At 42.6% G+C, this 15,549-nt stretch overlaps 1 protein-coding gene across 2 annotated transcripts in view; it reads left to right on the forward strand.

The window, feature by feature from the left end:
• Positions 1–15,549, forward strand: part of MAML2 (mastermind like transcriptional coactivator 2) — a 292,112-nt gene that overhangs the window by 194,985 nt on the left and 81,578 nt on the right. For both annotated transcript variants that reach the window (XM_034758913.1, XM_034758914.1), the window contains exon 3: positions 1,351–2,775. In XM_034758913.1, the coding sequence (XP_034614804.1) occupies positions 1,351–2,775 (1,425 nt within the window). The remainder of the gene's footprint in view (positions 1–1,350; positions 2,776–15,549) is intronic.

The raw sequence follows: 15,549 nt of genomic DNA on the forward strand, positions 1-15,549 counted from the left end.
AAGTAGAAACCAGGTCATTCATCAAATGACATATTATCATAAATCACCTGGGTCAATGTACCTATGGTAAAGGACAAAAATGAAAGCAACCTCCCCCCACCAGTATAGTACTTCTTTAATTTGTAAGTGTTCTAGTAACAATGACTATGTTCTGGGCTGCAGAAGCTAGCCAGAGCATATGTAGCTAGGCTCGGATATTGTGTATATTTAATCAATTACAGTTGTTTGGAGCCTACTGTGCTGGGGAGGTTCCTTCATAGTACATTGGTTGTGTAAAAAGCAAAAAGACACAACAAGAGCGTTAACATTAATGTGAATGCATACAGTCAGTTATAAAGTGTTTCTGAAATTCTACTTATAGGTACTGTAGGATGCGTACATTGTCCTGAATTTCAAACATGCAGTTGCCTAGTAGCTTTGCTATACTGGAAAGGTGTGCAGAATTATTCACCTGATTTGTATATGTGCAAGATGAGAATTTGCACACACAAATACATGATAAAGCATGCCCAGTTGTGGTAGTTGAGCATACATTAGGTGTGCAACTGTATGTGCATATTTTTCAATATCAGGCCCACACTTTGTGAGTGTATAAAACTATCTATATACGTAAATGTTCAAAAGCAAGGAAATGAAACAGTTATGGGTCTCAGATCAGTGTTAGCTGGGGCATGTTGCATAGCCTGTATTTAATTTTATAGCAGACATTTCACAACATAAATGTCTAGGGCCTAATTCTGCCCTAATAAATTAACATACATAGTTGGAAAAAATAGTACAGTAGTAGAAGGTATCTCATGGGCCAGATCTTTAGCTGAAATTGGCATAACTCCACTGCCTTAAATTCAGTATGTGAACAAGGTAAAATTTCCTAGTAGTGTTATTTCAGAGATATTTGACTATATGTGGACAGCTCCTCAGCTGGTATAAATCTGGGTATGCCAAAAATCAGTGGGAGCTGGATGGCTAATTATTCATTTTACCTTTGAAAACATCTCTCAGATAGTCCATAGATTCTACACCAGCCGGTCAGAATAATCTTATGGAGTAGGTGCTGGAATCACTGGGTGAAATTCTATGCCCAGTGTGACACAGGAGGTCAGATTAGATTATCGTAAGGAGCCCTGCTAGTCTTAACATTTATTAAATCTATTCCAATTCCATTAATTTTAGTATCATAATTTTCTGCTAATTTCCAGAGTATCCTACTGTATTACACAAAATTTGTTTAATTAATTTTTCAAGATCTCATGTTATGAGCATCAAATTAGCATCAACCTGCTTTTGAGTTGATTCTGGACTGGGTCTTGAATGTCAATTAATTATTTATTTTCTCCCCACTTCTTTCAGCTCCAGGGCTCCTTGAAGAGGAAGTTGGTGGTAAATCTATCACCTGTTAACAACAAAAGACCCAATGGTATTTCAGATAACTCTTTCCTTGATATTAAGAGGATACGAGTGGGTGATAACCTTTCTATGGGACAAGGCGGACATGTTAACAATTGCCAAAGCCAGTCAATGTCAGGAACCTTGTCTGTGGGGCAAGGATCACAAAGAAAGACCAGCAACCTAACAAACAATACCCACTCTAGTGGGCATATATTTAATATGCCTTTGAAAGAGGTCAAGAAAGAACCAGGAGAAACCATATCTTGCAGCAAACACCTGGATGATCAGATGTCCCATGAAAACATTTTCCCTAACAGATATGGGGAAGATACAGGGGAACAGATGATGGACCCAGAGCTTCAGGAGTTGTTTAATGAACTGACTAACATATCGGTGCCACCAATGAGTGATCTTGAACTAGAAAATATGATAAACGCCACCATAAAACAAGATGAGCCGTTTAACATTGATCTTGGGCAGCAAAACCAGAGAGGCGCTGCTAGATCTTCTCTGCAGATGGAGAAAATAGTGATAAAAAGTGAATATTCGCCAGGCTTGAATCAGGCACCTGTGGGCTCCCCTCAAATGAGGCCTTCTTCTACAGGACCAGCCTTCACTATATCCAGCGCTGCCATGTCCACCTCTTCACCAATCCCTTCGGTGCCTCAGAATCAAGCACAGTCGTCGCAGGTCTCTTCTGTCTCAAATCGACCATTGACTAACTGGCAAGAAGTATCTCACGCCCAGCAGCTAAAACAAATAGCAGCCAACCGACAACAGCATGCCTTGATTCAGCAGCAGCAAAACCAGCCATCCAGCTGGCCCACCTTGTCCCCATCAGGCCCTTCCCCAGGACAATTCGTACAAGAGAAAATTCCCAGCCCTTCCTTTCGTCAGCAGCAGTTCAGCCCCCAAAGTTCAGCCATGCCTGGGGTACCTGTCAATGGGAATCAGTCCAAAGCAATGAATAACTACATCTATAAACCAAACGCCACAACCCAGAGCAGCCCCATTGACATCATAATGCAACCAAAGCCTCAGGATCTCAATAGAAACTTTATAAACAACACTCAGTCACCACTAGAGCAGCATCATGGCAACACAAAGCCTTTGTGTCATTTTAACTCAGAGCAAACTAACCAGCAGATGCCTTCAGTTTTGGGATCCCAAAGCAAGCCTTCTATTCTGCACTATCCTCAGCAGCTGCAGAGCCCTGGTGCAGTGCAACAGCAACAGCAGCAACCTACTCAACCTCTCCAAAACCAGCCTCTTCAAAGGCCACCAAACGTATCCTTAGCATTGCAGCAGAAGATGATCCTTCAGAAAATGCAGCAAAGCCAACAAATCTCAGGACTGCAGTATCCCGTCTCTCAACAGCACAGACAGGTAAGATGTGTTCCTCCTGAACAGTAGTTAAACAGTCCTTTTCTGTGCAATAGACAGGCTCTTCCATTCTGTCGTGGTTCCCAGTGAGATTGGGCTAAAGAAATTTGTAATGAAATGCAAAGGCCACTCCCATGTAATGGAGATCCGTTGCACAAGAGCTGGTGATGGAATGTTCAGCTTTCGTACTTATAACATGTAGGGTACTTTGAACCACAACATTTTTTTGTGCCTTTTCTAAGGCAATATCTTTGCAATGTTAACTCTATGTCATTGTTTTTTCTGGGAGGACAGAGGTTGGGAAATAACAATATTCGTAGACATCTATTGACTCTAACTTGACAAAAACTTTTGTCTGGGAATTGTTTTATCTGTTTGTAAAGGAAAAGCTAAAACCGCTCAAGTATTATTTCTGGGTTTGCCTAGCACCATTTTAAGCACCATTGGAAAATGTGTTTATAGAAGAATGGAAAAATAAATTCTAAGCATGTAAAGGCCCATAACTGTGCGTATGTATAGACTGAATGGTGGGCATCAGTTAAAAAAAATCTTTCACCTAGGCTCAGTAGGTTTATAAAATAACTATATGTGATAGAAATGAGCAAGGACAAGAAAATAGCAGGAAGTAGATAACTCAGGGTGGGCACTAAAAATTGAGACACTCAGAATTGCAGGCTTCTTTTTGATAATTTTGGCCTTAATCTCACAAGGCTTAATTCTCCAGTGCCCCTTGTATAGTCATTTATACTTGTGCAAAGTGGCTACCATTGCATAAATGGGTGTACAAGTTAGAAGACACCGGAGAATCAGTGTCTCTGTTCTTCACTTCTTCATCTGGGAAATGGAAATACAAATACTTGCCTCACAGGGTGGTGTGAGAATAAAATTCACTGAGGCACATGAGGAGCTTAGATGCTTAGTGAGGAGCACTATACAATTACCTACAGACAAATGCAGTGTTGCAAACTCTTGCGATTTTTTTATCATGAATCTAGCGATAGCTGCTGCTTTTCCTAAAGCTCCAGCTCCTGGAGTCATGTGATTAGAGGAGAATCTCAGCTTTTGTTTTAAAAAAGTACATTTCTGTCTTTCATGGTTGTACAGTAAAGCTTGAAAATGTGACCCAAATGTAACCTAAAGGCTCAGAAATCAGAAAGCAAATTTTAAAAGAATGTTATTGGAGGTTTTTTAATCTCATGATTTTAAGCCAATGTCATGATTTTTGGGGGCCTGATTTATGATTGAATTCTTGGGGTTAGCAATATTCCAAATGTATAAAGTCTGCTAGGTAACCTGTGAATTTCTCAGAGCTGGGGGGAAAATCCTATAACTAATGACTGAAAATGGAAAAACCAAACTTTCCAAATAGTAATTGAAAGCACCAGTATAAATGGGTCCAACAAAACTGTAATTTATAGGCCAACCTGTTTTGAGATGGAATCTGTGGTACAAAAAGTAGAAATCTAAATAAATAAATTAGAAGACTTGTACAACTGAAAACTCATTTTTAGCTTCCCAAACAATTTGGTCAATAAATCATAAACTGCCCTAAAATCTCATCTCCTTGTAGGAGACAGCAAATGAGAAATTTCAGGCAGAAAGGATTTCTTTTTATTTTTGGTTTGAAGAAGCTGGCAAGGGAGCAGCTGTGGGAATCAGCTTCGAATATGTTATGTTAATAGTGTAATACGATAATAAGCAATAGCTACCATGGATTGATTTGTCAAGAACAAATTATGCCAAACCAACTTAGCTTCCTTCTTTGACAGAGTTACTGGCATAGTGGATGGGGGGAAGCAGAAGACATAATATATCTTGATTTTAGTAAGTCTTTTGACAGTCCCACATGACATTCTCATAAGCAAACTATGGAAATATGGTCTAGGTGAAATTCCGACAAAGGGGTGCACAACCGGTTGCAATACCATATTCAGAGTATCAATGGTTTGCTGTCAAATTGGAAGGACTTATTTAAGTGGAGTGCCACAGGGGTCTGTCCAGCGTCTAGTACTTTTCAACATTTTCATTAATGACTTGCATAATGAAGTGGAGAGCATGCTTATAAAATTTGTGGATGACACCAAACTGGGAGGCATTGCAAGCATATTGGAGGACAAGATTAGAATTCAAAACAACCTGGACAAATTGGAGAATTGCTCTGATTCCACAAGATTAAATTCAATAAAGACAAATGCAAAGTAGTACACTTAGAAAGGAAAAATCAAATGCATAAATCAAATTAGAAATGCACAACTACAAAACGGGGAATAACTGGCTACATGGTAGTACTGCTGAAAAATATCTGGGGGCTAAAATGGATCATAATTTTAATATGAGCCAAGAATGTGATGCAGTTGCAAAAACAGCTAATATTCTGGGATATATTAACAGGATTGTCCTGTGTAAGACATGGGTATAACTGTCCTGCTCTACTCAGCACTGGAGGCCTCACCTGGAGTACTGTGTCCATGTTTTGGCACGACACTGTAGGAAAGAGGTGGACAAATTTGGAGAGAGTCCAGCGGAGAGCAACAAAAATGTTAGAAGGTTTAGAAAACCTGAATTAGTCCCCAGGAAAAAAACCTGGGGTGGGGGGGAGAGAGGCTGGTAACATATTTGAAGACTGTTATGGGCTGTTATATAGAAGTGAATGATCAATTGTTCTCCATGTCCATTGAAGGTAGGACTGGAAGTAATTGGGTTAATCTGCAGCAAGAAATATGTTACATATTGGAAAAAAAAACTTTTTAACTATAAGAATAGTTAAGCACTAGAATAGATTTCCAAAGGAGGTTGTGGAACCCCTGCCATTGGAGGTTTTAAGAATGGGTTAGTCAAACACCTATCAGGGATGATCTAGTTTTACTTGATCCTGCCTCAGTGTGGGGGGCTGGACTAGATGACCTCTTGAGGTCTCTTCCAGCCCAACCTTCTCATGATTCTGTGCTGTAGGGGATCTATTGCTCCTTGGCAGTATCTCTCTGTTAGTTAGCCATTGTACTTTAATGGTCTTTACAGGAGTGTTTCCCCACTCTCTTAACAGACTGGCAGTCAGATGGATTTGAACAGGCTCGTTATGCAGCCATGATGGTGCTCCTCCAGCAATCTGTCAGCGTAGGCGAGACAGGCAGGACTTTTATAAACATGAATATTTTTGCAAAATATGCAAGACAACATTCTGGATGCAAATTAAAACACTACGGTAACTTGCTTGAAGCAGTGTTAGCTTCCTACTGTGTCCCTTGCCCAGCTGCTGCTGAACAAGCTTCAGGGTCATGGCCAATGGAAGCACTGCCCCTACTGGAGCAATACTGCCAGGGGGCGGGGAGCCAGCCAAGCAATATGGAGGCATGAGCTCTGTGTGCAAAATGTCTCCTCCTTGTACAGATCTGGGATCTCTTCTCTGTGCATTCACAGGATCAGCTGGCTTGGGAGGTTCCCCATGTGAACTTTTTCAGGGCCACCATCACTTCTCACTATAAGGAATGTTTAGCAGGAGCTTCTGCAAAGGAGATTTCGTGATCATCTCCCACAGCTTTGTGAGCACAATGGGACAGTCTGGCCCAGAGCAGTGCTGTTGCGTAAAGCTTTGGGAAAGTAAGCATAGGTTGTGAGAGTTTTGTAGCAAGAACTCTGGAACATCTACACTCTGAAGTGATAACTCATCCTCTTTTAGCCCCACAGCGATCACTCCAAAGCTCTGTAGCAGTCACTATACAGTGGTGAAATTCTTTAGAAGCAGGAGCTATGTTTACAGAGAGAGATTGTTGATCTACAGTTGGCCTGCAGTTTTTGTAATTGTCCTGCTGTTCACCTGCTAAACTTCTTTGTACATCACTTATTAGCTGCCAAAGCCAACAGACTCCTTATGCTGAGCCAGCAGAATTTGTAAGCGCCTTCAACTGGCTATTTGAGCTCCAGACATACAAAGTCTGCAGGATGTGCAACAGGAGATGTTAAAAGAAGAACAGGAGTACTTGTGGCACCTTAGAGACTAACAAATTTATTAGAGCATAAGCTTTCGTGGACTACAGCCCACTTCTTCAGATGCATATAGAATGGAACATATATTGAGGAGATATATATACACACATACAGAGAGCATAAACAGGTGGGAGTTGTCTTACCAACTCTGAGAGGCCAATTAAGGAGATGTTAAGCTTTTCAGCTTCTTGAACGCTAGGGATTTAGGTGGTGGAGTTTGCCGATTCTGAAAGCTTTTGCTTTGGACCTGATAAATGCTTCAAGAGCTCTCAAGAAGCTTATAAACCCTTTTGAAGTCTCTCTGAATTGTCAGGCTTCAGAGTGGTAGCTGTGTTAGTCTGTATCAGCAAAAAAAACGAGGAGTCTCTAAGGTGCCACAAGGACTCCTCGTTGTTTTTTCTGAATTGTCAGGTGTTCCCACCAAACCAGTCCCACAACCTTTCATAAAATCACTCAAAGGTAATAAACCTCAGGAAAGACAGACAATGTATATAAAGCACAGTTTGGAGTGTCTGCTCAAAGTCGGGTTTGAGACATGGCATTCAAAAAAAATCACATAAGATGTTTCTACAAAGAAAAAAATCTGGTTTTCCAAGCTCTCCTAAAAAACAAAAGCTTTTTCTGATTATCATCAAATGTTCCACAGAAAATGATCATCCAGCCAGAGACAGCCTATGCAGAAACTGAGACAGAAAGCTGTTTTTTAAAGGTTGTGTGAGAGGCTTCAGGTATCTCCAAATTGGACTTTTAATGAAATGAAAAGTAAATTACAACTTTAGTTATGAAGTCATTGACATGTTTTCATAAGAAGAGAGGGATTTTTTGTTTTTTATTAAAATATTTTAAAAATCAAACTTCTTAAATGATTACCCTTCCCTCTCACATAAAAACATTGGGAAGTAAAGGGCGCAAGAAACACTGACCTTATCTTGACTCTGACTTGCCTGTAAGATCCAGCTGTCCATCAAAGACACAGTGACCAGCAAGTCTGGAGAGCAGTTTCCCCATTAGAACGCATGCGTGAAAAGGAACTGAATATTCAGAACATGAGAATACACAATAAAAAAAACCATGAAAATATCATTGGCAAATTATGTTTAAAGATGTATGTGCCTCCTCCAATCAACCACAGTGTAATTTTCTTAACTAAAGCCTGTGGAAAACTCCTGCAGGAAGGGAAGAAGTAATCTAAAAACTGTTTCACCACATGAAACTGCCAAGGCATCCTCATCTGAGTAGGGGAAAGGGTCTTGAGCTATATGGAGTGGCATGGCATGGACGTACACAGGCTGCAAGGACTTTTGGGGAAATATGGGACTAAATTCATTTTTGGTGTAACTCCAGTAAAGCTAATGAGGATCCTAACTCTACAGCTCTTGTAAAGGGAGAGGATCATGTCTTGTAGACTCCACTCCCTTCCTTCCATGAGCTTCACCTCCTGCCTGTGAGGCTTTCCACTCCTAAATAAGAATAGTACATTATTAATTACTAATGGTTAATCATTGACTTTATTATTTCAGCTGCCTAATTCCTCAATGAGAAATCAATGCTTTATTATACTAGATACTGTACAAACTGTAAAGCAGTGTGGAATCTGGCCCTTCATTACTGTGGCTGAGAGATGGATTTGTAGCATGGAAGCATAAGTACAGTTCATGGAGAGCAGCTGTAACTCCACCATCAAATGGCACTACGCGGCTGTCAGCTATCAATTCACATGCTTTAGATAGTTCTCTGGGTTTTTCCTGGTTTGAAGTCCCCAAAAAGCATTTGGACCTGACTTTATGGCTTTAAAGCTTGCTAAATGGAATGCCAGGCTTATAATTTCTCTGCCTGTCTCAGTCACTTTGTGTTACACTGGATGTTTTCAGTGGGATTTGCTAATTAGATGCTTTTTAGCCTCTAGGGACAAGCCGTGGCAATGAAATAGTCTTGGTTTCCTGAAAGAGGCTGCATTGAACTGGGGGTTTGATGCTCGTGTGTTTTATTCTCTGTCTGTGTTGTGGGGACTCGCCTTTCCCACGCTCTACTGGTAAGTGTCCAGTCAGAGCAAAACTCTCTTGTAATAAAATTCCAAACTCTCTTGCTTTCAGGTTTCATTATAAGCCCAAGTTCAGCCCATGCTCAATGAAGTTTGTGACCCTTTTAGTGAACCTGGACTGGGTTTGGGGAAAGCCTGAATGACTGGGTTTTGGGAGAAATTTGAAGTCAAGTTTTCACTTAGTTTTGAGAGAAGATGGACCAGTTACTGAAGGATGGTCTTGGGGTGAGACTTAGGGTTTGGGGCGGAAACCCTGCAAAACTCAGTCATTTTGACTAGAGCTGAATAAATTCAGCACATATTTTTTAAAGCTTTTGATCAGCTGTGTGGCTTATTGAATATGATTAATCAAATAATTAAAACAAAATTGAACAGAATACGTGCCCAGATTCACCAAACAAATATTGTTTGACCACCTCTGGTTCTTATGTACTTATATGGCCCCCATCAGTCTAACATCTAAGTGCTTCACAATCTTTAACACCTCTGTGCAGTTGGCTAGTACTATTATTCCTATATTACAGATGGGGAACTGAAGCACAGAGAGGCTAAGTGACTTGCCCAAGGTCACACAGAAAATCTGGTAGTGCCAGAAACTAAACCCAGGTCTCTAAAGTCCTAGCCCACTCCCTGGACCATCCTTCCTCTTATGGTTTTGATCCAAAAGCACGTTACACTCAGAGGTTTCAGCTTAGAATCTCTTTTTTTTTTTTTTCATTTGTATTCACTATGCGAGGGGAAAGAACTCAGGTGAACAGAAACCAGAATAAATTCACCAAACCCTCAGTGGAACAAAGCCACAGCAATTCATACAGCTCTAGGCATGTGCCATTATGTCCTGATACCTGTATTTAGTAAGTGACTCCCAGATCTTGGGGTCAATTTAAGTGGGAGTCATGAGAGCTTCACCCACTCCTTCATATGGGCAACCAGTTGTCCTTATTTAACTCTGAATCTACCTGTGCATCTTCTGAAATTACACCCAGGGACAGTGTCATTTTATACAGAGCTAAGTGCATTGTCAGCACTTACATAATAAATCATCTTTTTCATAATCCCTTCTAGGGATGTCAAGTATCAGGGGGTAGCCGTGTTAGTCTGTATCTACAAAAACAACAAGGAGTCTGGTGGCACCTTAAAGACTAACAGATTTATTTGGGCATAAGCTGTCTTGGGTAAAAACCTCACTTCTTCAGATGCCACTTGCTCAAGTCTGGTCATGCCCTAGATCTCTTCCCTGTACCAGGTCCTTGACCAGCTGGGCTGATGTGCATTTCTGCCACGCTGGCAGAGCTTTGTACCATCTCCTAAGAGAACCCTGAACAGTTCAGAAGTGCTCGAGGCTGAGAGCCGCACCTCTCCTGGCCCAATCTGTGAGCCTTGATCTCAGCCAAATTCTCCTTGAACCCTTATGCTAAGCCGTGAGGAAGATGGTCACAAAATTGCACTTCTTGGTATTTCATTTGCATGAATCAGGAGCTTGTTTATATAACTTCTGCATATCTATGTATATTTGTATATGTTTTACAATGATATGAATAGGGTTTGAGTGGCTCAACTAAGCCTATGGTTCTATAGAGACTCTGGGACAGATTCTGCTCTCAGTTACCCCAGTGTAAATCCACAGGAACACATTTTGGTTTTGGTGGAAACGGTCTACATTTACGCTGGTATAAATGGCAGAATCTGGCTTTTACTCTTCTTATCCATGGACACTCCACTTCTTTAGTGAAGAGCACTTATTGTAACATGCAGACTGTTAGAACTCGGGCTCTGGAGTGGGGCTGGGAATGAGGGATTTGGGGTGCAGGCTTCCTGGGGGCTACGGTGGGGGGAGAGAGGACTCTCCCCAGCTCTCTCTCCCCGCAGCAGCACCTGGGCTGGGGTGGGGGGAGAGGCGCCTCTCCCCCAACCGCAGCAGGTTCGTGCCAAGGCTGGGTTGGGGCTGGGGGGAGAGGCACCTCTCCCCCTGCCATAGGGCAGGTCCGTGTTGCAGGAGAGGCATGCATCTCTCCCCGCTGCAGCCCTGAGCCCCTGCATGGGGTTTAATAGGCAGCTGGGGGGGGCCACGCAGCATAGATGGAATTTAGGCTGCAGACTAGGGATTAACCTGGATTTAGATTAAAAGTGGAAAGGGCTCTGTAGCTTCTGGATCTGCAATCAAAGAAGCTGAACCCTACTTGAGGAGGAGAATAGTGCACCCTTCTTTACATGCTGACTACCAAAAATCCTCTCAGCCTAGCTGCTAGCTCCATTTTGTTTGCATTTCTTCATACAAGGGTTAAATGATCTGATCTGAATAATAATTTGAATGTATACTGGCAGTCAGAATCGATTGGTTGGCAGTCAACACTCAGTGGTTTACGGGTGTGAAGCCCGACAGAGAATGTCACAAGTCCTACACTCTCCATTTCAGTGTCCAGATTCGCTGAAAAATGTGTAAAGCCGCAATTAGGATATGTCTACACTGCAATTAAAAACCTGCAGCTGGCCAGTGCCAGCTGACTCGGGCTAAGAGGCCCAGGCTAATGGGCTGTTTAACTGTGGTGTAGACGTTCGGACTCTGGCTGCAGCCCTGAGCTCTAGGACCCTCCCACAGAGGTAATGGGTCTATTACAGGAGTGGGTTGGTGAGGTTCTGTGGCCTGCAGTGTGCGGGAGGTCAGACTAGATGATCACAATGGTTCCTTCTGACCTTAAAGTCTATGAGTCTACACTGTAATTAAACAGCTCCTTAGCCCGAGCGACATGAGACCGAATCAACTGGCACTGGCCAGTCATGGCTTTTTAATGACAGTGTAGCCATATCCTTAGACAGTTAGCTCCCTGAGGACTTCATATTTGAGGAGGCTTATGTGTAATGTTTATTCCAGCAGTGGTCTGGGATTACTTAAAACTCACGCAGTGTGTTGCTTGTTTTTTGTTTGTTTATGAGGGTAGAGTTTGGAGCTAGGCCCCAACTGAAAATCACTCGGATTTGGGTGCCTCACTCCTTTATTTTCCATAGAAAATCCCAGCCTAACTTTGTAAAGCATTATACTAGCAATATTTAGCCCTTCCATAGTTGGGTGAGTAAGGATCATTATCTCCATTGTACAGGCAGGCAGAGTGAGGTGGCGAGCGGCTAACTGATTTATTGAGGTCAGTTAGTGAGTCAGTGGAAGAACCAGGAATTAGAGCCAAGGTGACTCCAGGTCCCTTATCTATTGGGTTACACTGCCTCTGGGCTACAGCCTGTAGGACACACACATTGTCAGATCGATTGGATGAGAATATGTAATAGGAGGTCCCAGTTAAGACCTCAGTTGTGCCTTTGCCCTGAGCCCCAAGAAAGCAGCAGTGTGTTGCTGTGCTTCCTATTGAGCAGAACGGGAGTCAGATTGTTCCTCTGCAAGTTACAATCTGCCTCATGGCATTGCCGCCCTTCCCCACCCTGACTGGTGCAGTATACACCATCCCATGTGCTGGTACAGCTATGATGCCCAATGAGGGATGGAGCTGTGGCTCCACCCAGTTCCCACCCCCTCCCATCTGCCTGCATGGGGTGGAGAGAAATATAGAGTCTCCACCCCCTCCTGTACTGCCACCCCCTCCCCCACCTGCAGTATGAGGAGCCAGCACAAGGGAGTAATGTGGAATCTTGCACCCCCTTCTTTCTTCACACTAATGCCCAGTTCTGTTCATTCCCTCTTAAGCACCTGGCACTGGTCACTGTTGGAAGACAGGATACTGGGCTAGATGGACCATTGATCTGACCCTTTATGGCCATTCTTAGAGCCCAATTGTGGCCCAGCTTGTGTATAAGTGTAGGGTGAATGACTAAAGGGTTAATGCTTCCGTTGAGGTTAGAAGAGCAACCAAGTTTATCCAGTGCTTATTTAAACTCATCTGAACTTCTCTAAACTGTAAACCTAGTGAAAAACAGGCTTTCTTGGGACAATTTCAGTGTTTTCTGGTTTCAGCTAGAACGGCAATAATAAAAAACAGCCTCTTTCATGCAGTCTTCCTGGTCTCTGCTGGAACCATGCAAAGATATAGTAATTAACAGAACTGTTTAGAACTGTAAAGATTCAAATTCATAGCAGATGGTGTGAGTTGGTTCTGGCTCCTCATACTTAGTCCAAACACATCTGTTCCCTCCCAGTTTGCCCTCAGAATTATATCTTTACTGTCATACACTTGCAAATATGCTCCAGGAATGAAAACACATTAACTTTAACCTTGCTCCTGAAGCTGCAAATTTGTCCCTGCAGGGTGCTAATTTAACTGCTTCCAGGGTATCTGCTGGGCGTTCGCTTTTATTTCTTTAGTGTTGCACACATCTGGCACGGTGCAATACGCCAGGGCACCACAAAGGAAAGTGCAGAACCTGATAGACTTAACCCTTTATGGAAAAATACAAATATGGTGGACGTGGGACCAGCACATCTCTCTCATTTTTTCATGCTGGTGAGAGTTTCGTTCCTCTGGGAGAACAGAATTGTAATAGCAGGCCGGAGAGTCTAGTCAGAATTACTTGCCAAGAGAGTCCCCGCTATATAGATCTTCCCCTTCTCAGAACTGGGCCTTCACATGGAGGATCCTGGCCTCCTGTGGGATCCATAAGTTCTGGGATGGCTTTGCTGTCTTTTTCCTAGGATGGAAAGTTTCCCATTGCCTTCAGTAGGCTTTGAATGAGGCCATTACTGCCTCCATTCCCCATTTGTAAAGGGGGGTAATAATACTTCCTTTCTCCCACCCTTTGTCTGGCTTGCTTAGTAGATTGTAAGTTCTTCAAGGCAAGAGCTGTCTCTTCCTATGTGTATATAAAGTGTCAAGCACAGCTAGTCCAGGGAAAAGATGAACAGATAGGTTTGGATTCGTTCCCTTTGGCTTTTGAGAATGCTGTGGGCTGGGGGGTGGGAGGAGAAGGCATTTTATGGGGAGACATAAACCAATCCTTCCTCCAGGAATAATCGTAAGGGGCCTTCATCCTTCTGGAATTTTTCATCCCCTCCCTTCCTGTGGGCGGAGCTGGTCAAAATAATTGGAATTTCAAAAATTCCTAGCAAAAAATGAACTATTTTTCCCCTGGAAACTTTTGCAAAACATGTATCCCTATTTTGACCAGTGCTACCTGTGAGATATTTCCATGGCAGGGAGCTGCTCCAGACTATGAATAACTTACATTATTACAGCAACAGACCCAATGATGTTCCTTTAATGTAGTGTTTTAGGTGTGCATTAACCATTTATGTGCCACACTGACCAAACCAAAACACAAACTGAGCCAATCCAAAACCATCTGCCTGTCTCATTTCCTAGCATAGCTGATGCTCTGGCCAGTTAATTAACCTGCCCTGCCCTGCTGATTGTCTGTTTAATTAGTGGTGTGTATCATTTAGCAAGCTCACCTGTTTCAGTAATCTATTCTTTTTAATTTCATAACTACATTTGTTATCCCTTCTTGACTTCAGCTGGGATTTTCAAAAAGCGCCTGAGGGAGTTAGCCACCCTCAGCCTTGCAGCTGAATGATTTCCCTGCCACACTCTGCCCTCTCTTCCTTGCTCTCACCTCCCTCGATTATCTCATTGAATTCCTCCATCCCATTTTTCACTCATTGCCCCTTCCTCTCGCCTCAAAATCTTTCCCACTACCCTCACCCCTTCAAGGTCTGATCCCTCCATTCCTGTGTAGCTGAACACTTCTTAAGTGGTGTTGGCCCACCATGTGGTCCGGCACCTTGAGAAAGAAGTCATCTCCTTTGGGCTCAGATGTAGGAGACCCTTCCATATCCCCTCAGTAGCCTTCTGATAGAGTTTTCAGGGCTGAATTTTATTTTTAAAGTAGGTAAATAACTTTTGTGGATTATTTGCAGTCCACAAACTAAATCCTCCTTAGCAAACATGGAAATTTACTCTTGAGCTAAAGACAGCTGGGTTCTGGCTTCATCCTAAAAATGCTGTTCAGATCGGTACGTTTCACAAGCAGTAGGGCCTGATCCAGAGTACATTGGAATCAATGGGAGTCTTTCCGTTCTCTCAGCAGGCTTTGGACTGGGCTTTTCCTAGCTGTTTTTAATAGCCACATGCATGCAGCGAATTATTTTGTAAAACGAAGTAATATATAGTGCATTTAGTCCTTGCTGAGATGTATTCACTTATTATGGACTAATAGCTTGGAAATATTCACTTAAGGAATTTGGCCCTGGATTTGTAGAGGTGTAAAAATGAATCTTAAAATGTCCAGGCTGTGATTTTTAAAGCCACATCATGGGATTTGGACACCCATGTCCGAATTGCTTACCCAGCTCTGGGGAAGAGTCTCAGCTCAAGAAAACTAGGCGTGTTCCTGGGTGATTCTGTGACTTTAAAATTTCCAGGCCTGTTTTATTTCTCCAGATTTCCCAGTTCCTGCCCCTTCTCTCCCCCCCGTCTCCGCCCCCGGGCCAGTAACACAAGCTCTCATGAGCTGAGACATTAATTTGTCCTCTTGCTGTGTGTTCATGTGTGCCTCTTGATAATGGAGGCTAATGGGAAGTTTGTGGGCATGTACTGAGCAGAATACAGGCCCTTAGAAGGGGACGATTGGGGATGTGTGTGTGTGTGTGTGTGTGTGTAATATGCGTTAGCACAGCTGACACAAAGGACCCTGGCTGTGCTACTTATCATTAGTTTTATCTATTGTTATAATCTGTTCAGGAGGGTTTTTTCTTTCTTTTTCCCCAAAGGAATCCAAAGTGAGTCAGAAACCATTAGACTGATACTCCAGTC

This window comes from Trachemys scripta, chromosome 1 (genome assembly GCF_013100865.1).
Source record: "Trachemys scripta elegans isolate TJP31775 chromosome 1, CAS_Tse_1.0, whole genome shotgun sequence".
In the NCBI taxonomy this organism is placed as follows: domain Eukaryota; kingdom Metazoa; phylum Chordata; order Testudines; family Emydidae; genus Trachemys; species Trachemys scripta.